This window comes from Myripristis murdjan, chromosome 22, assembly GCF_902150065.1.
Source record: "Myripristis murdjan chromosome 22, fMyrMur1.1, whole genome shotgun sequence".
Classification (NCBI taxonomy): Eukaryota; Metazoa; Chordata; class Actinopteri; order Holocentriformes; family Holocentridae; genus Myripristis; species Myripristis murdjan.
Genome location: NC_044001.1, coordinates 11,344,842 through 11,370,036, shown reverse-complemented (window position 1 = coordinate 11,370,036; position 25,195 = coordinate 11,344,842). Strand labels below are relative to the sequence as shown.

The 25,195-nt window shown below is 40.5% G+C and overlaps 1 protein-coding gene across 1 annotated transcript; it reads right to left on the bottom strand.

Annotated features, from left to right (window-relative positions):
* Window positions 1-652: 652 nt before the first annotated feature.
* LOC115354545 (interleukin-6 receptor subunit beta-like) lies at window positions 653-24,929 on the bottom strand. Its single transcript, XM_030044944.1, has 15 exons — window positions 24,853-24,929; window positions 21,703-21,840; window positions 20,176-20,329; window positions 17,548-17,711; window positions 17,269-17,429; window positions 16,715-16,880; window positions 16,094-16,176; window positions 15,332-15,563; window positions 11,079-11,267; window positions 8,704-8,808; window positions 7,447-7,593; window positions 6,704-6,835; window positions 6,446-6,557; window positions 6,264-6,345; window positions 653-3,072 (listed from the first exon to the last, which is right to left on the bottom strand). The coding sequence occupies exons 2-15, from the start codon at window positions 21,758-21,760 to the stop codon at window positions 2,263-2,265; spliced, it is 2,595 nt and encodes an 864-aa protein (XP_029900804.1). The 5' UTR covers window positions 21,761-21,840; window positions 24,853-24,929; the 3' UTR covers window positions 653-2,262.
* Window positions 24,930-25,195: the final 266 nt, after the last annotated feature.

Below are 25,195 nucleotides of genomic sequence, written 5' to 3'. Positions count from 1 at the left end.
TCTTCAGTGTCGTTTCACTTGTTGCATGATTTTTTGGGAACAAGTGTGATGTTCAAACGGGACAGAAAACATGGCAGAAAATTCTTGAAGGTAGACCTATTGACATTTGAAACAAGAGGGATTATCTCATCCCACTACCAAGAGACACAAGATTTTAACACCCAACATGAGACTTACTAACTTCAGGATGGATTTTATTTATTCATTTATTTATTTTTGCATTGGTTCCCTTATTTGGATACTCTCTCTCTCTCTCTCTCTCTCTCTCTCTCTCTCTCTCTCTCTCTCTCTCTCTCTCTCTCTCTCTCCATTTCCTCCCCACCCAGGATTTGGGTAACCAAATCTAAAGGAGCGATATTCAAAGTGGTTCACATGGTTAAGTTTAGTGAGGTGTTAAACTGAGATACTTCAGGGCTCTGAGGTCCAAGAAATTCCCCATGTTCTGTACATTTATGTAACTCTACCATCTTAGTAGGAGGATTGTATTAAAATTATTAAATCACAGCACAACAGACAAGTAACATGTATAACATGTATTAAAAGCATCACACACACACTGCATCTCCTGATTTCATGGTAATTACGACAACCTGAGTCAGGATTTTTTTTTTCCTTTGTGTTTTTATTCCTCTCGGGGCATGAAAACAAACAAACAAACCAAACATTTTTTTTTTTTTTAAACATGCATTTTTTCAAAGAGTTACTCAAGTCCACTCTGGTGGACTGCATGCATCTGGGCGTTCAACATGAAGCAATATGTAACAGTAAACTAATTACTATTGAACTCTGTATTATGTGAAAAGTATGAAAATATATTGTGTTTTAAGGCTGACACAAGTTTGTGTTGTGCACTGTTTCATCCCTCGGCATAAGGGCTGGGCAACATATCAATATCATATGGATATCATATAAGACTAGATATAATCTGGGATTTTGGATATAATAATACATTATGGCATAAGTGTTGTCTTTTCCTAGTGCCTGACTGTTCCAGCAGTTTTATTATTTGCCTTTACTTACTTACAGGCATTTGTCAAAATATCTATTTCTCAAAAATTTCATTATATAAATATTTTATCAAACCACCAACAGTCATGTCCACAGTGTCGTCACAGTATTGATAACGAGGTATTTGGTCAAACATATTGTGATTGATTTTGTCCATATCGCCCAGCCCTACTACGCATCTTCAGCTCAACTGTCATCTTTTGCATTTGCTGAACCCCCTTTTGCTGGCAGCCACTCATCATCATCATCATCATCATCATCATCATCATCATCATCATCACTGGACTCTCATGATATTCCCGCTGCTGTCCTATAGGCCCCTATATCCTGTAGTATCCCGCCCTGGACCTCTACAAAATATGATGATAAAGATGGAAACTGTTAGTCACACATCTGCACAAAATAACAAAATATTATTTTTTATAGTAAACACACTTCAAGTTACAAAAAACAACATAAATAACAAAAAAAATAACAACAACAGAGTATTTTCAAAACAGCCAAGTTGGAGTCACAGTATGAGTTGTAGTTGAATTAAAAGATGCATGATGTCCAATTTGATGTATTTTCCCACCAACTGTATTACTTCTTGGCTGTTACTTGAGATCACCTTTTTCCTACCTGCAGTGTCTCCTACTGGAGGGGAACTGGCAAGATATTCCTGAGCTGCTCAACATTCCTGGCCTCCCGTCGGCCATCTTGGTTTTGAGAAATTTGTGTCCCACTTACAGTACAACACCTGCCCAGTGGGTGGCAACGTGTGTGATGATGCACTAGCGTCCACTGAGGCGGCTGATGTGCAGCTATAGCCTCAAAAGCCACAAAGAAAACACCTTTTTAATCGCTGTCCAAAGTAGAGACCGCTATGCTTAAAAAGGCTCAGAACTCCCAAAGCACACATCTTATATATACATGGACCCAGTTACAAAAACAAAGCTTAAAGTCACATTTTCAATTGGTTTTAGCTTCACATTTAGAAAAAAGAAACATTCACAAACAATGTGTACTGTACAGTATGTACAGAGGACAATGATGCAGTCACCATTTTGGCACTTTACATTCCCTGGCAGTTGTGTCACAGCAAAAAACATGTGCAAACTCTGCATACTGGCACCATATCAAAAGCACATTACCAAACATTTATGGATTAAACAAAGCAAAACTATGATAAATCACTCACCAAAAAAAAAAAACAAAAACAAAAAAAAAAAACTGTACATCTGTCAATCAATTAAGTAATTGTGGTATTAAACTCTACACACCAGGGGAAATGTATGGATCACAGTTCACAGAATACTGGCCGGAAAGGAGAGAGTAGGAGAAATCCACTGTGATGGGCTGATGGAAGGGGGAGAGAGAGGTAGAAAACGAGTTCAAGGGAGAGAATGGGTCAGGCTGAAGTGATGGGACTGAGTTAATGTGACTTGGAGAGAAGAGGTGATGGGGTGAATTGACTTCCACTGACTGAGGAAGTGAGAAAGAGGAGTGAGAGACATGGCGCAAATTATAAGGAGGGAGAGCGTTGTGAGGAAGTCTTGGAGAGAGGGACTGAAGAACAGCCACAGAAAGCGGGGTTATTCCCAGTCTGTCTGTTTCTGAGGGAGAAAAATCAGATCCTCTGGTCGTCTCGCCCCGCGCAGATGCTGGCGGCTCACTCTCTCCCCCTACCTGTGGTTTGCTGTCATGGACGTTGACTGAGGTGTACTGCAAGTCACTGGGCTGGAGTTTGGAGTAGGACAGGAGGGGCAGAGGAAGGGTCAGGAGGGGCTGAGTGAGGAGGCTGTGGCTGTAGCTCTTGTGCTCAGCAGAGGAGGTGGTGGCCGCCCTGGTCGGCATGGTTAGGGGACTTCTTATGTGCTCCTCCTCAGATCGTCCAGTGTTATGTGCTGTTTGGGCCCCAAAATGTTTGAATGAAGAATACAGAAGAGAGGAGTATGTCTGTGGGGTAGGGGCAGTGTGATAGCCTAAGTCCTGATTCACGTTCTGCAGCTCATTTTCACCGACCAAATTTACTTCTGAGTACTGGATTTTGGGCTTCTCTGCCATCGGTGGCCACTTCACACTCTGAGGCGAAAGAACAAAAATCAATAGGTCAATTTAATGTCAGTAGGTGCTTTTAAACAACTTAATCACTAATCAGTTAAAGCTGCACAACATAACTTTGCATGCAGGTCCAAATTTCAGCAGGCAGGAAAACAAAGAAAAAAAAAAAAAAAACTTTCCCTCTAGTGATCTCATGATGACTTCAGTCATTCTCAGAACTTGTCCTGGAACAGTTCAACCTCAGAAAACAAAAGTATATTCATTTCTAGTCAGAGTGAGTCTCACATGTGCAGCAGGCTAATCAGGAGCCTGGACAGGTTGTGCCAGCTGTCTAAAATTAGTTGCTGCTCTCATTTCACCAGGTAAACAAAAGATTTACTTGCATGGTCTGTTTGAAATCACCGGAAGAGATGTTATTGCACCTGTTGATTCAGTTTGTGATAGTTTAGAGACAATCATACATCAGTTTCTGATATTAATGCTGCATTTGAGTGGCCTTCAACAAGTGTTTAGCTGAAAAAATGTCACATGATCAACTCCTATTTATTACTGTTTGTGCTTGGATGTTAACAGATGTATGTCATATATGACATGGTCCACTGACAGAGGTAAACAGTGAAAGAGTAAATTATTTCCATCACAGATTGCTTACTGATACAAAGATTTATACACATTAAGAATGAGGACAAGCTGTGTAGCTATTATTTAACATTGACCTGGTGCATTGACCTGTCCTTGTGCCGAGGTGAGAGGCTATGGCACAATTCGTAAACTCAAATATGGTGGAACTTGCCCAAGGTTACCACTTGTTCTCACCAGGCAAAATTTATAGTAGGGGTGTAACGGTTTTGGACCGAACCGGAAAACCTCGGTTTAGAAACTCATTCTGTCTTCGCGAACCTCGGTTCACTTTGGCCTCACTGTTTATATCAGTGAGGATAGACATTATCAAACGGCCGCATCACCGTCGAGACAATAATGACAGTCAAGCACACCCTCTTGTGTAATAACGCTTAAAAACCTCATCACTGAAAATATTACTCCGCCTACATTGCCCGAGTCTGTGTGGTTTCCATGGCAACGAGAAACGTTTCACTGAAACCTGCATCAAAAGCCGCTGTCAACTTTGTTCGCCTGCATAATGGTCCGTTTGGTTGTCGATTTTGATTGATTTGGCGACCTAAATTTGGATAAACGGCTGAACGAGGAAGACAAGACAGAACAGAAAAAGGAGAGATACGCGAGAGTGACGAGTGAAGAGCTGGATCAGCTGGAGAAGTCAGGAAATGAAGCCGGTATGGTACGGTCAATGTCTCGGGCCGTCAACAAGACAAACACCGAGAAACCGTGTTTGGCAACTGAGCTAACGTTAACTTGGAGTGACACACCCCCAGCTGAAATGAAACGTCTGCCGGTGAGTTTATTAAAAGACAGATGTTTGTTGTGGCGCCGACACTGGAAAGCAGTAGTAGCCTATATTTAAATATAACTGTTCATATAACCTGGTTGTAGATAAAGATCAGCTATGCTGCTGAGTCGCTGTCACGGCACCTGCTAGCTTAAAAATGACCGAGAAGTCGGCAGAAGTATAACTATCAGTCCATGAAAAAATTATGTTTTCCAGCGGATATTCTAGTTACAACATGATTGAGCTAGCAAAGCAGTTTTGTGTTGCGGTATGTGGTCTATTTATTCAGTTTGGGGAAATCACGATGTCTACAAAACATGATAAGCCCAAGTTGGCTTGCTCACAAGGACTAGTTAACGTCAAATCTCAAAGGGAATACCGGCAAAAAAAACTTTTATATTTTGAGAGCGAAATGTCCACAATGTGAATACATTTTGATTATATATTTTATTTTGTTGGTAATAGTTGTATAATCGCATGATTACATACATTATTACAATAATGCTTAATTCAGACATTTGCTAAGTGTCCTGGAACAGCGACATGACGTGCCCAATCGACCACATTTCAGCCAAAATGTGTTGCCTAAACATTACGAAGACGTGAAGGCTGAACTACAAGAGGACTGAAGCAGAAGAAGTTCACTGCATTAACGAGAGATGGTTGGACATTATATCACTGACATCTGGGTAATTAAAAACCCCGTTCTTTTTTTCTAGAAGTTTTCAAAACGTTTCTTTAGTAGTTTTGAAAACCGAAGTTTGAACTGAACTGTGATTCAAAAACCGAAGTTTGAACCGAACTGTGGGTTAGGTGAACCGTTACCCCCCTAATTTATAGTGGTTAAATTGTAAATTCCTGATGTGACGTTTTGACAAAGTAAAAAAAAAAAAAATTAAAAATTAAAATTAAAATGTTACTATATATATATATATATATATATATATATATATATATATAGTAACCTTGAATTAAAAGGTTACTATATATATAATAACCTTTTAATTCACTGTTTAAATATCTGTTCTGGCATTTATTCCTTATATTCCTTACGGCATATCAAGTCAGATAATGTGTGATATGTATGTGTAAACAGAATAATTAAAAAAACTTGTAATTGCCTTTTTTTCTTGTCTTTGTGTGTGTAATCAACTTGTGAATTTTTATAGTGATATTTGAAAGTAAAATTTTGAACACCTTTCACCTGTGTGTTAAAAAGGGTGTTTTTTGGTATTATATGGGCATATATAGGTGATTTTCAAAACTTTCCACCAATTGGATTCCTTGGGACTTTTTTTTCCCTCACTCAGGATATACTGAGGATACAAAATCAGTTGAGTTTGCTTCTCTTGCAATTTAAAATGACTGGACTAAAAGCATACCACAGAGATGGGACAGGTAATAGATCAAATCTCAGTGAGTCCAGTTTTCTCTGCATGGAGTGCTCCTTTGCTCATTTGTCTGTTTTGTATTTCACCTTTAAGTTTTAATTAGCCACTTGCTGTGGATGGAAAATGTCCATAATCAACACGAGAATATCATATGGGCAAACGTTTAGGCTGATCTATAGTGGTGGCAATGGGACAGTCCACTCTGCTGCAGACACGTGTCTTTAAATAATAAATTGTTGCATGGTGTAGCTTTCCAGTCATCAGCTGGTTGGGTGATTGATTGTGGTTGTGGTTATGAGTGTTGTGGTTAGTGTTAAAATACAGTGTAACATTTAAATTTATGTGAAGAAGCAAGGGCTAACAGTTCAGAGACAGGCAAGCCGACTGGTTAGGGGCCAGGGGTTAAAGGTTACCTCGAAAGGGGTTTTGGGTGTCCAGTGGGCCAGGCTGCTGTGAGAGGGGTCTGGAATATCTTGGCACAACTTCTGTTTCACCCTACAGGGCAACGCGTTAGGGTGAAGATTAGAGAACGCATGAAAAGACGGTTCATCTTTGATTTGTTTAAGAAAAGATTGTTGTGAGACTGAAAGCTTACATCTCATTCTGCGCCAGGCAGGCCATCAGCACCAGTGCCAGTAAAGTCAGGATGATTGGAAGGATGGCGAATTTCACTACAATCATCACCAAAGGCACCTCTTCAGAGCCGCCTGAGACACGTGTACGCATGCCATGCAGTGCACACAAACAAACACACACACACAGGCAGCTGAGTTGAGGGTACAGTTGTATTTTTTTCATACTTCAATCGTATAGTACTTCCATGTCTGTGTGTGTGTGTGTGTGTCCTCTTCACCTATGGACACAACAATTGTCGGCCCTGCCGCTCCAGCACCAGCATCAGTGTTGGCCTGCATGTAGATGTCATAGGTGCCAGGTGACAGATCCTTTAGAGAATAATGCAGCACCTGCCCAGGAACAAACACACCTGCAAACAAAATCAGATACAGAGGATAAAACAAGTATAAAAAGCATAAATACAACAAATGGACTAAGTTAGATACAAGATAGAGTATTCAAATGTTTCTCTGATGTTTCATACGATGCTTTTTTTTTTTTTTTCAAATTCATTATCCAGTATTTCCAAAACATAGATGATTCTCCCCTCCAAAACAGAACTGTAAGTAGGCTAATGTTCTCTATTTTCATGTCAGCAATCATTTTGAAAGAGTAGCCATAAGTCTGATATCTCATTTCAGCAGAAAATTGTAGAAATTAGGGTGACATGAACAATAATTCTATCATTATCCCAATCAATGTCAGTCTTGTCATGCTTTCGTTATTTTCTTATTTTATTTATTTGTCATTTCTTATTTGGCAGGGACAGTACAGATAAACATTAATACATTAAATAAAGCAAACAATGTAGTGTACAAAGCACTTCTAGCTGAAGATAATTTTCAGTTCCTGTTTCTGGTTAACAAGTTAGTTTATTAATATGTATTTCTAGATCCATCTCTGTGTGTGGGTGTGTGAGTGTGTGTGTGTGTGTGTGTGTGTGTGTGTGTGTGTGTAACAGGCCGTCTGTGAATAACTTACTATTGGTTGTTTTATTTGCAAGTGTGTAGTAGAGAGTGTAGTTGTGGATGAAGCCTTGTCGGTTTTCCACCGGTATGGGACTCCAGATGAGATCGACTCCATTGGCAAATATCTTCTGCACTTCCAGTACAGGACCTGCTGTGGGCGCTGTGGAGCCAGGAGGGATTTGTTACTGCTGGAATAGGCCTCCCAGTTTTACTTAAGTAAAATACACTGTGCATTCACCATGCAAGTAGAAATATTCAAATACAAAAATGCACTCAAGTATCAAAAACATAAGTTCTGTCTTGAAAACAGTTTACAGAGTGTTACATTATTGATGCATTAACGTGTAATCAGTATTTTAACATAGGTGGTCCAGTTGGCCCTATCCATGTACTAGCCTATTAGGCAGTTTAAACTCAAAAAATGCACTTTTCAGCATGAGCTTATCATGTTATGCATAAAACCCTATTCTGCAAAGTAAGCAGCTCCTGCTGATAGATGTAAGAGTGTAAAAACTATATTATTTTATTTTGAAATGCAGTGGAGTAAAAGTATAAATACGCCCAAAATGTAAATACTCACACTGCCAGTGCTGCAAATTCAGATTTAAGTGCAGTGCTTGGGTAAGTGTACTTGGTTTCTTTCCACCTGTTGTGCACCCTTGTAGTAAAGTCTGCATCCCTCTCCTTCTTGTTTTTAGTTTTCTGCTCAGCCAGTGGAGGGCAGCAAAACTCCTCAGCCATGTCTCGCCTGCCTCAGACTGACATAAGGCCTGGGTGGATCTTTTGATTTTCAGAGTGCTTGTGAGGTTACGTTTCATGGCAATTGCCTTTGACAGTTACCAACATGTTGTGAGATTCTGGCTCCGTCCCACTGCTGCCAGAATCAAAACATAAACAGCAGATATAATTAATTTTCAGTGTTTTGTGGTTAAGTTGATTTATTTCTTTCGGCCTTTGATGTATTTTGTGGTGAAATAGTCTTGTTACCTTTTTTTTTTTTTCATTTGAGCAAATTGCATTACTAACATATCTTTTCTTTTTGTCTTTGTATGTTTTCACTCTGTTTTTATTATCATTTAGCCTCTATGTTACATCGCAGTGCAAACATTATAAATTAAAACTAAACCAACCCAGCATCATCTTTAGTCACCCTCAGCTGGTCTCAAATAAACATTTGGCCATTCATGCTACTTTGAGAGCCTGGCATGAGGAAAAGCAGTGAGTGTAACTGTAAAGAGAAAGCCTGTGGAGTAAAAGGCAGGTTGCATACCCCCCTGAAGTGTGTAAATGTTCCGCATCTCGCTCTGTCCTGTCCCATGTTCATCATACAGCGCTGTGACAGAAATGGCATAACGCTTCATGGGCTCCACTCCCTCTGAAAACAACCCAGAGATAAATAAACAAAGATGACAGACTGACAGGTAATTACCAGTTCCTTCTCACACAACAGGTACTGGGACTCTGTTACGTAATTCAGTATTAAAGCTGCACAAAGCGATTTCCTCTGACCACTTGAGGGTGTGGAGATTTCAAACAAAACCGAAACCTAAGGCCTTTGTGGGATGTAAATGAGGGATACATTTCACTCCCACGAGGCTCTTGTTGGATTATTTTGTCTCTGACCCATCACCACAGTGCTGATTGCAGGAACAGAGGCACTCGCGCGACTGATCTGAAATTTAGATATGTTTACCTTCAGAGTGTTTGGTTTCAAAGACGCTTTGAATGCAGATGAAGAGACTTTTGTGACTGTGATTGTGCTTCCCTCATCCTCATACAAATACTGAACAACTGATCACAAAAATAGTCTCCATAAAGAAAATCACAGGTTGGTTTCCAGATTGATTATAGGTTCTGAAATGGCTTAGTGCAGGTTTAAAGGATTATCATGATCCACTAGACAAGCACTATTTAATCCCTGGGATAGATAAACATAAACAAACTCATGTGAAGCAGTTGGAATATTTGTATCATTATACACTATATTACCAAAAGTATTCGCTCACCCATTCAAATGATCAGAATCAGGTGTCCTAATCACTTGGCCTGGCCACAGGTGTATAAAATCAAGCACTCAGGCATGCAGACTGTGAAACAAGACATTTGTGAAAGAATGGGCCGCTCTCAGGAGCTCAGTGAATTCCAGCGTGGAACTGTCATAGGATGCCACCTGTGCAACAAATCCAGTCGTGAAATTTCCTCGCTCCTAAATATTCCACAGTCAACTGTCAGCTCTATTATAACAAAATGGAAGCGTTTGGGAACAACAGCAACTCAGCCACGAAGTGGTAGGCCACGTAAAGTGACGGAGAGGGGTCAGCGGATGCTGAAGCGCATAGTGCAAAGAGGTCGCCGACTTTCTGCACAGTCAATTGCTACAGAGCTACAAACTTCATGTGACCTTCAGATTAGCCCAAGTACAGTACGCAGAGAGCTTCATGGAATGGGTTTCCATGGCCGAGCAGCTGCAGCCAAGCCACACATCACCAAGTGCAATGCAAAGCGTCGGATGCAATGGTGTAAAGCACGCCGCCACTGGCCTCTAGAGCAGTGGAGACGCGTTCTCTGGAGTGATGAATCACGCTTTTCCATCTGGCAATCTGATGGACGAGTCTGGGTTTGGAGGTTGCCAGGAGAACGGTACATTTCAGACTGCATTGTGCCGACTGTGAAATTTGGTGGAGGAGGAATTATGGTGTGGGGTTGTTTTTCAGGAGCTGGGCTTGGCCCCTTAGTTCCAGTGAAAGGAACTTTGAATGCTTCAGGATACCAAAACATTTTGGACAATTCCATGCTCCCAACCTTGTGGGAACAGTTTGGAGCGGGCCCCTTCCTCTTCCAACATGACTGTGCACCAGTGCACAAAGCAAGGTCCATAAAGACAAGGATGACAGAGTCTGGTGTGGATGAACTTGACTGGCCTGCACAGAGTCCTGACCTGAACCCGATAGAACACCTTTGGGATGAATTAGAGCGGAGACTGAGAGCCAGGCCTTCTCGACCAACATCAGTGTGTGACCTCACCAATGCGCTTTTGGAAGAATGGTCAAAAATTCCTATAAACACTCTCCTCAACCTTGTGGACAGTCTTCCCAGAAGAGTTGAAGCTGTAATAGCTGTAATTTTGTAATAGCAAAAGGTGGACCGACATCATATTGAACTCTATGGGTTAGGAATGGGATGGCACTTCAGTTCATAGTATGAGTAAAGGCAGGTGAGCGAATACTTTTGGTAATATAGTGTATCATGATTTTGAGGTTAAATATTTTCCATTTTCCATGAAACAAAACAAACTGGTAAGCGTACACAATGAAAAAAAAAACATCTCTTTAGGGAATACCTTCTCGCCTAATGGATTGTGTAATCAAAAAAAAAAAAAAAAAGCCTCTTTGCTTTCTTTCTTCTATGCACTTTATGCACTCTGTAATCCCCTCCTTGCACTGCCTTGTAGCACCTCTGTCCTTTGGAATCACAGCTTTTATGGCACAACTGTAATTGGTATGACTTATGGGGATGATTGTAGATTCAGACGGTTAATGAAAAGGCAAACGGCACATTTTATATTCTACATTTAGGTATTTAACTTGTGTGTCCAGCGGGGCATACAATGAGCAAACATTATGGAATCCATCACTGCTTAATTACCTGTGATGACCACTGCCGTACTGGAGCTATTGAGCCTCTCCCAGTGTAGGCTACTGCTGGTTTTCTCTGTAATGGCAAACCACTCAACCACAAAACCGCTCACTGGCTGATCGGCTGGAGCTGTCCATCGCACATCCACGCTGTTGTTGTCCAGAGGATTTGCAGTGAATTGGTTCGGGGGTGGGCGTTCTGAGAAGAAGGGAAAGTTAATGAAGGGAATAGCCAGCAATGCACTGATGTTCATCAAGGTTTACTACACAGTTAGATCCATAAGTATTTGGACAGTGACACAGTATTTATGATTTTGCCCTTGTACACCAACAAAGTGGATTTGAAACGGAGTAATCAAGACGTGATTGAAGTGCAGACTTTCAACTTTAATTTGATAAAGTAATTGGACAAACTATAAATAACATACATAACTATAATTATAAGAATTATACTCAATATTTGGAGGAAAATCCTATGATGGTCTGTAGTCTGGAACCCATAGACAACATCACCAAATTCTGATTTCCCCCCTTGAGACGCTCTGCCAAGCCTTTACTGCAGCTCCTTCAGTTGCTGCTTGTTTGTGGATCTTTCTGCCCTCAGTTTGGTCTTCAGCAGGTGAAAAGCAGCTCAGCTGGGTTGAGGTCTGGGGACTGACGTGGCCATTGAAGAATATTCCACTTGTTTTCTTTCAGTAGCTCTGGTTTGGGTCATTGTCCATCTGAATTGTGAAGCGCCGTCCTATCAGTTTTGTGGCATTTGGCTGAGCAGATATACTATCTGAGCAGACAGTATAGCCCTAAAAAACATCAGAATCATCAATAAACACTAGTGACCCAGTTCCACTGGCAGCCATACGTGCCCATACCATAACACTGCCTTCCATATGCTGGACAGATGATGTGCTCTGCTTTGGGTCATGAGCTGTTCCTGTCATTCTTGACACTTTTCTCATCTCATCATTCTGGTACAAGTTCATCTTCCTTTCATCTGTCCAAAGAACCTTGTTCCAGAACTAGGCATGTTTTTTTTTTTTTTTTTTTGCAAAGTCTAATCTGGCCTTCCTGTTCTTGAGTGACACCAGTGGTTTGCACCTTGATGTACACCCTCTGTATTTATTTTCTCACAAACGTCTCTTGACTGTAGATTTGGACAATGATACGCCTACCTCCTCCAGAGTGTTTTGGACTTTCCTTGACGTTAAGATGAGATAAGATAAGATATTCCTTTATTAGTCCCACGGTGGGGAAATTTCACAATTTACTAGTTTACCAGTTTTTTGTTTCTTTTCACCAGGGACAGAATTCTTCCGTCATCCACTTTAGATGTCTTCTATGGTCTGCTATGGTCTAAATGTCTTCTTTAGGTGGTCTTCCAGGCTTTTTGGTGTTGCTGAGCTCACCAGTGCATTCCTTGTTTTTCAGGATATACCAAACCGTTAATTTGGCTACTCCTAAAGCTGTTGCTATTTGTCGGCCTCCTTCACCTGCAGACATGTCTTTGGATCACATGTTGAGGGTTCTGATAAACAGCAACCAAATGCAAATGCAAACACTTGGAATGAACTCCAGGCCTTTTATTTTCTTAATTTGTCATGGAATAAAAGGGGAAAAGGCCACACCCAGCCAATAAACTGCTTCTTCATCAAGTGTCCGATTTCTTTTGAGCCTCTGAAAATGGGGTGAAAATGAAAATGAGAGCATCTGAAAATGGGATGTATAATATTGGCTGTAATTCCTCAACAGTTAATGCCATATTTTTGTTCAACCCCTTAAATTAAAGCTGAAAGTCTGCACTTCACTCATGTCTTGATTACTGCATTTACAATGCACTGTGGTGGTGTACAAGGCCAAAATTATGAATATTGTGCCACTCTCCAAATGTGTATGGACCTAACTATATATATCAACCATTTGTTCCAGGGCAAACATTAGACACAGGGATGCACATTTACACTGATAAGCAAGGGCATGTGTTTGGGTGATATAAGGACATTAGCTCAATAAAGGGATAGAAGCGGCACACCAGAATAAATAGCAAACAGCATTAAATACAGAAATCAAGGCGACAGCAACCATCCTCACTGAAACACAGGTTACATCAATACTGGGTAATCAATATTAAATTCAGTGACTATAAAGATTGCTAAGATCAGTGTGCTAAACCTCCAATGCATTTCAGACAACAGCAAAGGGCATACATTAAATTTTACATAGGTAAGCTACATAACCTAGACCCATAAGGGAACTTCAGTGAGCAAACTTTCATGTGGTTGCAGTCGCACTGATCATTTTGTTCGGCTTGTATGAACTGGAATTGCAGGTGCTGGTGTTGGCACGGAACGTGGATTGTTTACTCATCATCTGAATATGTAAGAATGTTTTCTTTGGTCTGGTCTGGTTTGGTTTGGAGTGATGAGGACTGATGAGGGTGTAAACTGTAATACACCGGTGCATGCTACATGTGCAGCAAAGCCTCTTGGTTGCCAAAATCTTGTTTGTTTTTATAACTACACATTGACATTATGATGTGTAATAAAACTGAAGGGTGTTGAAAAAAAAGTCACACTAAAATTGTGCTTAAAGGCTCAGACTATTACTACTGTACAGAGCCCTCATCGCTCACTGTTTTTGTTTAAATAGCATACAGTTGCAGACTTGGCAATGCACCCCTGATGTGTCAGGTGTCTGTCATGCCCAAAATAACAGTGGTAGTGCCCATCCCCGTTCCTATAAAACAGGAATCCCAACCACAAAAGAGATTGTTTTTAACCAGTGAGTTGCAGCACATGACTTTCATCTGGCTTCAAAGGACTTTGGCTGAAGTTGTGCCAGGCAATAAACTGTAACATCTCCAATCCTCACCTTAACCTTGATCTATTTCCCTGACAGCAACCTGTGATAGATCTGTCATTGAATGAATTACCCACATGGGGTCTTAACTTCAATATTTACTGCAGATGAAACAGACCTTCATAAGGCATTAATCCTGAATGCCTAACAAAGGTCTTTGACCGAAACGTTGCATTTACAATAAATACTGACCAAGTGAACACAGTGTGCAGGTGATGCATTCTCCTGCCCCTTTTCTGCTTCATGGTACCAGCATGACTTGACTCTACTTGACTCTATACTTGCTTTACTTTTCTGGATTTTGCTTTCCACTTGTGCTCACGTGAAGAATGGCTGCTTCATATGAGCAATATTAGTGTAACCCAGAGATTTGCAGGGGGGAAAAAATTACATGGATAGATTATCAACTGTTATCAACTCATGAGACTTGATTTGGCATTTTCTGGCTGTACATAGAGCTATTCAATTTCTCTCTGATCAGTCAGTGGCCTGCTGTGTTTTCATGCCACCTTTTAGTATCTGCTCAGCTCTCTTGGAACCTTGACGGAGGTAGTACCAAAAAAAAGGGCCAGGCACCAGGTAATATCCCCAACTTACCTCTTGCCCAGTGGAAAACCAAAAAAAGCTAGTAGAGTTAAGTCAAGTCGAGGCAATGCCAGGCAGTGGCAAAGTGCCACAAGTTTCACATACTTTACCTACACACCTGTCGCTAAGACTTCTTCGTCAGGTATGCAACAGACTTTGTTGCCAGAGACTTTTTTTAATGCTTATTATATATCTGCTAATGCCAACCCTTGAGGCTTGGCATGTCAGAGGCTTCTCCAATTTTGTGAACTGGATGCGACTGTTTTGTTTTCTAACAATGGGGTGTGGCTTTCTCAGAAACTAATTAATTTTGACAGCATGGTTATAACAGAAGATTAGCTCCCTGCTTAATGAACAGTCCAAATATAGACTAGACAACATAGATAGACAACATTAGACAACATTAAACTATATGATTAGAATGCAATTTATGTGAGTCATACAGTGCAAACCATGGTTGTACTGCTAGATCTCAGACGTCAGTACACACATCTGTGAATTTTGACTTGCCTTGATCTCATGTCTTTTGTTACTTGGTCTTGTCTTGAGTGTCAGCAACTATTGGATGTAAACTCCATATTTCTACATGACTATTTGGTATATCTGACAGATGGGTGTAATAATATCTTACCCGTCACATCCCTCCTCTGAACCTGTTTTGCATTCTTATTTTTATCTCCATGACATTTAAAAACATTGCTTATTATGCATTAATGTACTGTCTTATGCATCAGTTTCTCCTCTGGGATTAACAAAACATTATCCTGTCCTGTCCTAGCTTTAATGTCAGGTCTTGTGAGTATTTGAGTGAGACCCTTTAGCTACCTTTCTCAGAAACACCAGAAAGCCATATCTGAGCTTTTGGTGAGGTTCCTGCAGAGTTAGAAGCATTCAAAAAGCAGGAGCAGCGCTCAGGGGGGAGACGCAGACTACAGGAAGTCCTTGTTTCGTTCAGAGATTGGCAACTCCCACCAACGTTCAGGACCGCAGTATTTTCACTCTGACACGTCACATTGTAGAAGAGGACTCTGCCATTGGCCTGAAAGTGAGGCAAGGGCTGAGACACACAAACAGAAGACAAGAAACCAACAGACACAAAATAAGTAGGAAGTAAATGGAAATATAGAAGTGAAATGACAAAGGTATTAGCCGCACAATCCTGTGACGTAAACAGTAACTATGTACACATGTATGAATGTATGTATGTATTTATCTATTTATCTATCTATTTATCTATCTTTTCTGCTCTCAGCTAGAAGCAGACTGTAGTGCAATAACAGTCATTTCAAGAAGACATAAAAACAAATGAGTGATCACTGGTTTGGAAATGATGATTAAAAACTAATTGAATCCAAAAGTTATTAAACTGTAAAACTACACAGCTCATGGTGAATTGAGGTGTCAGACAATATGCTCATACATGTGCGCGCACACACACATACACACACACACACACACACACACACGCACATAAGCACACACAAGCCCACACAAAGAAACACCCAGACAAACAGAAAAACACACGCACAAAACCATGCAGAGATGTGAGTGCCCTGCACACACAGATACGCACAAAGACGCACACACCTTCCAAAAGAGGGAGACGTGTCTCCACCCACTCTCGTCCTTTTCTGTCACCTGTCTCCAGAAAGCTGGTGCCGCAGATGGGGCTGATGAAAAGAAGAGGGGACAAAGAAAAACTCATCAAAAAGGAGAGAGAGCAAATCTTACAAGTACTCTGTAGCACATGGGGCAGATGTTGGTGTAGAGGTGAGCTTGTGACCCAAGTGATCAAAGTTTGAATACCAGGCCAGCTGGGAAAGAATGGCTGGGGAAATTTACTAAATGGCAAATATGCTAAATTTGCTCAAGAGCTAATGCAATTTTTTCTTCTTCTCCTCCCTGTAACTTGTTCCTTGTAACTTTAACTACAATCTAGTGCCTAACACCTGGGTACACTAATAAAAATTAGAGTGAAAAAAAATTTCGCAGGTGGTTTATTTAACAATGTTATACCATGATTACATTTACCTGGGAGGTAAAGAACATACAAATGGAGAGTCAAGACTCAAAATTCAAAATTTTTCATGGGCCACTCAAGACAACTAAAAATATGTAGTTTGGCGTAAAGTATTTGTTGTGGTACAGGCCTACATGCTGATTGAAAAATACACATATCAGCACTGTCATCACAGCGAGTCCTCTCACCGGCCTCTCCTGTCCTCCCCTGGTCCCTGTTACTCCACTCACTCCAGGGGGCGGTCGAGTTACGAAAGCGGTGGCGAAGCCTGATGCTGTATAAGGTGTCGGGTTTGAAAAGGCAAACTACGAAGCTCTCCTTCAGTACATTCACATCTATGATCTGGACACTGGGCTGCAAGAGGTAGAGAGGGAAGTGATCAGTGAGGAAGAGGATCCAATCGTGCAAAAATTCTTTACACATATGTATTCATTGGTCTTTATTCTCTACTGTTAATTAATTCTTAGAGGCACTATGTGTAGCAAGGTAGCTGTGTGGATTATGGGAACTGATGTGGCACTGATGTGAGATAGAGGCTGCATATCATGAACATGATTTCATTTGTTTAATTATTTAAAGGTGTCACAATAAATTTGATAATGACATATTTACAATTCAGTGCAACAAATAGAACATTAAATGTGTCAATGTGTGTGTGTGTGTGTGTGTGTGTGTGTGAGCATATGCTGGTGCATGTACAGACACATGTTTATGTGTTTGGGCATATCTGTGTGAATCAAACCTGCCCCTGCGCTGTGACCTCAAGTTGGGACATCAGGTTCCCGGCCTGCATCTCAGGTTCAGACACATCATATGTCGGAGGCCGATTCCAGTTTATCTTCAGACACTCGGGTTCCCCTCTGACCTGCTCTACACCTGTCAGTGTCACTGGGCCCAGCTTCACTGAGGTGAGGGAGAGAGAGAGAGAAATATACATAAAGACATAGCAAGGGAAGGAGTGAGAAAAGAATATGTGAAAGAGCAAAACAAGCTGAAGGGTGTGACAGCAGAATACCCTCACCTTCTTTTCTACCGGACTGACAGCGTGGGTCTGAACTTGTGTCACCGTGGGGGGAGTGTGCCGTGACGGTGATGCAAAAAGGGAAAGCTACGCTGGTGATGCTGATATCCACTGTGCAGCTGTTGTTTGGTGAAGTGCAGCTGAATGTTTCCTGGGGCACATTACTAGGCAATCCCACATGCAAAACGAAATACAAATACACACACACAAACATGTATGCACATGCCGTCTTTATCAAAGAGCGGTTCTTCCCCCTAGGCAGAGCAGTTGATAACCACACACACACACACACACACACACTAAAGGTGCACATCCTGATATGAATGCATGCATATATTCTCACACAAGCCGAGTACACACGCAGTCCATATTAATGTTCATGTTTCATATTTGCAACACAGGTATGTGTGCCTTCTCATATAAATTGGAAATGCCCTGGTGCTACTAATTTGGGGGGAAGACAAGCAACAAACTTATTGCCACTTCATAAGAATTCATATAAATTCAGAGAGAGTGTGGATTTCGTGATATGCACACAAACAGATAGCAAGGGACAAGCTGCTTGAGTGTTATCATGTCAATATTGCGGTTGAATATCAGTGTTCCCATCATATCCTTACATGAATTTGAGATTCAAAGTTGATGAAAACCAAAGCATTTGCCTACAGCATAAAATATTACTATTAATGAGTTAGCACCGTGATGCTATCAGTAGAAATACACACAAAAGCACTGATGAAAGAACAGTCGATGGACCCTTTCCAAGGTTCGTCAACTGTTGTCCTTTTGCATGTGTTTAACTTCTTCCAAGAGGACAGAGCTCAAAATTACCCTGGAGCCAGAAAATGATTACCACTGAAATCCTTACCCTAACCTTAATCTGTGAATAAACTCTACCACCTCCCAACCGGTCTGAGAGAGAGCTTTGGTGTAAAAGCATCGTAAAAGCCTTTGTCTGATCTTTTGGTCTCCACTCAGTACTGTTGTAAATAAATTGTTCTGCTGACTGTATAGTTTGCAAACTCTGGAAGTAAACAAAGTCACAGATTATATTTGCAAATACTCCCAGCTGTGATGTAAGAAAAAATGCAGTGTCTAACTACTGGGAGATGAGCGAAAACTCTGCTCTCACTAAATGAAATATATCTAAAATCTGTCTCATCTTCACGTATCGTGATCAAAAATCAGCAGGAACTCACACCCTTTATCAGACATCAGCCTCTTTCCTGCCAACCAGCTACTAAGAAGAAATGCTTAGAGTAGATACTATAGAAAGTCTTAATCTCACATGATGTTGATTTCACATGCAGATTAGAAGCAGACATGAAAAATAGACGTTATTTGCCAAGTTGATTTTTTACTGTCATAAAAAGGCTAAATTAAAACGGTTTATAATACCAGATATCTCTCTCAACTCATTACTGAAAGCAGATGTTGAGATTGAATAAGGACTTTAATTTTCAGCTTGAATTAGAGGTTATTTAAAAGTGACACTAACACTTAACCCTTATAACAATTTTAAAACAAATTATGGTACTTTTTTAAAAAGATGCTATGAAACTCAAATCCCCCATAACAAATAAGAACCATTTTGCAGCGTCAGTCCTCTGTAATTTTTCTTGGAATTTTTTTGAAAATAAACTCTCGAGTTTTTTTTTTTTTTTTTTTTCTTTAGGGAATAGTTGACACATGAGAATCATGGACATGGACAATCAGAGAAAAGTCTAACAGAAACTATGCAAAGTAAGCATGCATTTCTTCTTCATGATTATGGCAGCATATTTGGGGTGTAAATCACAAGTTTCATCACGATAAAATATGATATCGATTCTTTGGACAGTGAATCAATATCATATTGATATTTGCCGATATCACAAAGTCAGCCCCGATGTGATTTTGATTCGCTTCGATTCAAGGGCCCACGGTTGGTATGAGTCAAGATCATGAGTCCATTTAACACAAAGTCAACACCCTGCATTTCAACACCCTGTTTCTGTTTTAGGTGCTCGGCTGGGTTTGTCATGTTTCCTGAATATTTTATCTCATATTGGGATGTTTGCATATGGCACGGGATTTGACGGTTGACCTGTCATTTCTCTAAAATCCAAAATATTTCAACACTGCTAGTATATTCACAAATGAGGAAGTAGATATCCTAATTGTCTTTTTCTTGGCTGCTGGTCACAGCTGCTATTATCTGCCTGGAACGAGCACTATTTGAATGTTTAGGAAGGTGTTGCGCTCGAACAGAAATGGTGACACAGACATGCCATGGGAAGTAAAAGAAGGAGCATCTCTTACATGACAACATGGATCAGTAGTCTCCCTTAGTATTGATTATATTGGATCACTGATCATTAAATAGATACATTGATCCAGATCGATAGATTGTTACATCTGTACAGCATATATGTTGTCAAAAAACACATGAATTCACCATGCAAACAGATAAAATATACTGCATTGAGGCTGGTTGAAAAAAGAAAAATGAGACATATACCACATATTAGTGCGCTCAAACCCAGCTAAGAACTTCAAGTCATCACACATCTCCAAAACCAAGTCCAATAAGGCAAATATAATCTGGAATTTATCTTAAATAATGATAAAAAAAAAATTGACCCTCACTTGTGCATCCTTTCAATCTTAAGGGTGTAGTGTGCAGTGTTGAAGGGCTGAGTGTCTCCCGACTCCCACCAGCAGGTGATGTTTGCTCGCTGCTGGAACACACAGCTGTCCAGCCGCAGGGGGCGGGGGTGATCCGGGGTGAGGCCTGCAGGCACTGAATATGGAGACAGTCTGAATTTAGGAGCGTGGAGGCAGGATGAGTGATAGTCACTGCCAGTCATAAATAAGGAGACATGAGAGAAGTGGGCTTATCACTGAAATCCCTCTGATGTATCCCTAACCAGCTAAGGAAACAGGAATGGGCAAAGGGAATGAGTAACACTCACTCCTTGCCATTTCTAAAATGTCATTTCTCCACAAGCTGAAAAAACAGAAAATTCACCCACCAGGGGTCATGGATTTTGACATTTTATACATACTGAAGCAGTGGTTTGCTTTTGTTCCACAATATTGAAACATTTTTTTATTTAAAGAAAGAAAAATTAAAGTAAAAATGAAAAACATTTGAGGCGCAAGATTTTTGCGGAGCACTAATTATATGTTTTTATGATATAAACTGAAATAAAGGCAGTCGTGGTAAGAGAAAAGTTTCGATCAGACAAAAGGGGAGCGGGAGGGCAAATTAGTAAGGGAGAAAGAATGAGTGAAGGAATTTGTCCTGTGTTGCACCTCAGATAAAGAACCTGCCTTGCAGAAATGATTGAAGCAAACCTGGGCAAAGCTTTTCTAAAACCTGCTGAGCCACTTTCAGCTCCAGCTCATTTTTACTTTGTCAAAAACATGTCTCAAAGGACTTGACAAGGAAAAAAAAAAAAAGGAAAACAAACAAACAAACACATGATGCACAATAAGATGGGCATAGTTGGCCTACTCGTCCTACATAGCATAACCTGCCTGGTACCTTGAGCCTTTGACCCTTTACAGCATACAAAAACAAACAACAAAAACAACAACAGACTTTATTAGGGGGAAATGGATGTAGGTTTGGGTCCCAGCAGGACAGCTTAGTATGCAATAGGTGCTTTGATAGTTAAACAGTAACAAATAGAGCAAAACATGGCACTGCCAAGAACAAAGTTGGACAAAGATCACACCACATTGTATTGAACTGACAACATATTTGCCAAATGTTTGGGAAAAAAATCACCTGAAAAATCATCACCATTCATGGTATAATCATCATATTTGAAAAAGCATCTGAGACAGATACCAGACATGAGGTTTGATGTAATTCAAATGGTTTCAGTGCAGTTACAGGGTACAACCTAGGCACATGTGGGGACAGTCTACAATACAAGCCTGAAAAACACTGCCTCCTTCTTGATCAGTGTCATTTTTCTGTTTGTTTTGTTTGTTTGTTTTTGCAACATTACAAAGGTCTGGATCCGGCACTCTCCCATATATAAACACATGAAAACATATGTAAATGTTGACACACAAACACATGCTCATACACTTTGTCTTTCCCCAAGTCGGACAGTGATCTGTCTAAGGCAAAAAGTTGGAAGTATAACACCTGTGCATTACCTGAGCCGAGACAGACTCCCAGCAGGCAGGCCAACGCTATGATGGGACGCGGCTCCATGATGCTCTCGTGGGACGGGGACCCTGCTCACACTCTGCGGTCCATCACAGCAACAGAGATGTGGCTCAAGGACTCTGCAACTGAACAGCCGCACAGTTAATCAGTTATCAATTCCAGTGGTGTCACAGAAACACCCACGCCGGCTCTATTCTGTAGTACAGCTTACTTATAACAGTTTCCACAAAAGATCCTGATAACTTACAGCTGTATAAGCACAGTCGTGGTTGTAGTAAAATATGTGGTGTTACCAAGTTTCGAAACATTCGACGTGTATGCCTCTAAGCTACTCTGAAGCCAAAAATAGAGGTTGAAAGTAACAAAGTACATTTGCCAGGTGGCAGACTGGGCCAAAGTGATGGAAAGGGCCCAGTAGTCTCTTCCTCTTTTTGTGCCAACAGATACTGATGACTAATTGGGTGGGAGAGCATAATTTCATCTAAGGGGGAACAGTTAAGTATCAGTTGCTGTCCTTAAAATATTGTTGGTATTTAACCTGTTACCTTCACATTTACTAACATTTTTTATCAGTTGGGGTCAAAATGACACCAACAGTTTGCACCACCAGAAAATGATTATAATAAAACTTGTTATCCAGGTTTATGTGTCAGGTAGTTTATGTGTCTTGTTGACTACATAGACAGCTTGTAATAAAACCTTTCCCACTTTTATGCATCATTTCTTGTGGGAATCATTTTTTCCCTCCCAAATGTTACATTAACTATCAGTGGTTCTCACATTCCTACAGGTGTGGTTATGATAGGTGAGGGCCCTAGAGCAGAGGGAAGCTTTTCAACAATTACAGCAATAATAGGAGGGTTACATGTTTGTTATGTTCTTGTTAGGACAAGGCTTCAGGAGGGATTTCCCTCCCTTGTTTATTTATCCCTGACAGGTATATAAAGCCAAGTAGTCACTGAAGGTGGGAGAGTTGTTGCTGCGAGCAGCCTGCTGCAAGGCTGAGTTACCTCAGTTATTTTTCAGTTTGTTTCCTTAATTTAACCTTTGTATCTCTCCTCTGTTTGACTGTGGTTGTTGGTTGATAAAACCACAGCCTCAGCCTTTTTTGCACAGACATCTGCCTCCTGAGCCATTCTTCAACTCAGTATGATTTTTTCACTCACCTCCAGTGCCACCCTAGAACCCCCCATCTATGTAGAATTACTACAAGTAATGCTGCAATGAGTACTTCTGCTTTTGATACTCAGGTACAATTTACTATTGGCATTTCTATGCTTTTACTTAAAGGTCTAGTGGGAGCTGCATTTGTCTGCATTTCTCGATTTCATGGTATAATCTAACAAAGGACCTGTTAATGTAAAATAATCAAAATTACGATCACTCTCAGCACAGTGGAAATCTGACTTTACCCTTTGAAAAACTCTCCCTTATCCTTTCAGGAACAATGAGACAGCTTTAGACTTCCCATTCTCCTCCTGGTGTCAGTCAAGGAAGTACACATTCCTTGGTGTAAATGATGTCATATTCAACCATTCCCACACTGGAATTTGACCAAAAACACAAAGTCCTTGTGTTTGAAAGAAATTTTCCTGAGTTATTGCACTGAGTCTCAAAGTAAAAAAATTTGGATACAGAACTTTTACTTCCAATTAGGCGTGTTTTCATTATGGGATATTGTCAGTTTTACTTCTGCAAAAAAAGATGACTGTTTTTCTGCCAAAAATGAGTACTCAACTATACTTGATGTGAATGTTGCAACATATAGGAAAGATTGTTCAACTGATAAATTCAATGTGCAGCAGATTTTGGAAGCAGAGAAAATAAGACTTTCACTCAAAGTAGGCAGGGTGGATACAGGTTGTGGGTATGAGTAGGGTGTGTGTGCGTGTGTGCGTGCGTGCGTGGTGGCACCGTCAATACATGTAAAATAAGTATTTTGTGCAGGAAATTTTAAGGGCTCACATCCAACTGAGTCCTGCTGCTTACTTTTCTGCAGAAGCACAACTGATAGGAAAACATAGATTGTTCAGAAAAATGTCCAAAATAGCTGAGCCTGTAAAAAATTAGGATTTGGGTGCATTTATCATTTGAATCAGCCAGACTGTGAAAGAGATTTTCTAAATAAAATCCACATTTGGCTTGCATATTAATTTAGATGGGTTAATGTGCATTATAAACACAATGCCATCAAATACAAAAATGTCTGTCCAGTACTGCAATACTGATTATGTAGCATTCAATTATTCTTTTATTCTGTGCACACTGCCTTATTTACTATTTACTTATTTCTATATTTTTCCTGTCTTTAATTATTGTTGCTGCTGCAGCACTGTGAATTTCCCCGTGGCGGGACCAATAAAGGATAAGCCTTTATTGGCTTATCTTAATGCCTTTATAGGCTTATCTTATCATATTTTCACCGCATGTAGGCCTATGGTGATTACTGAACGTGCAACCATGTGGAAAACAAACAAAAACAAAACAGACAAACCTTACATGCGGTAATACATGGCAAATTCAGTTAACATGTACCCACTGGTGCAGGGGTTACAAAATATTTTCATATAAAGGAACCCCCAAAACAGATGCCTATTAGATCACACTACCAATTTTACTCCCCAAATTTTAGACTTTGCTCAAACGGAACCCCGTCTAATAGCCTAATATTCTGCTTTCATATATAGACTCATAATCCTGTACAAACTGAGATGATTGGCTGCTTACAAGAGTGGAAAGTGAAACCTAACTGAGTAAAACTCATCGTTACACACCGAAACAATAGCGAGATTCTACTCTTGAGACCATTTGGAATTCCTTCAAGGACCCCGGACGGTCCCCGGACCCTAGTTTGGAAACCACCGCACGAGGACTATTCATTCATAAAGTCACTATCTCCCTAAAATTCCCCTAAGTAATAATCTAGGGAGATTGCAGCGATGGCACAGATTGGAGATAAAGGCAATCAAGTTTGATAAAAATAAACCATCGGAGGCAGCCAACGCATAGGTGCGCAAGACACACATTTTACAGGACACCGGAATTACACCAGGATAATATAAAAGCCACCTGCAATAGCTTGTAAGGTTAAAAATGCAAAGTTAAAAAGTTTCGAGTTCAAGTCCCAGTGCACTTACCGGTTTGGGACTCTTGAACGGCGTGTGCGTTTCTCAAAGTCAACCCAGGACGACTGAGCGGGGGCTGCAGCCGCTCAGCTCCCTGCACGGATTTATCGTCCCGCCCCGCTGACGATGAGAGTCCCCCGCTTCCCAAACTGAGGGTTCAAGGCACGCCGGAGGGGACGGAGGGTCAAGAATTAGTTTACAACTAGTCAGTTCAACTGTATGCTCTTCAAACGGGTGATTTTTTATTTTTTTATTTTTTTATTTTTTACACCAATGACCAATTTTGTGCTCGTGTCAGAGTGAGAAAAAATCTTCCCAGACAGTGAAGACATTCAAAATTCAAATATGTATATAT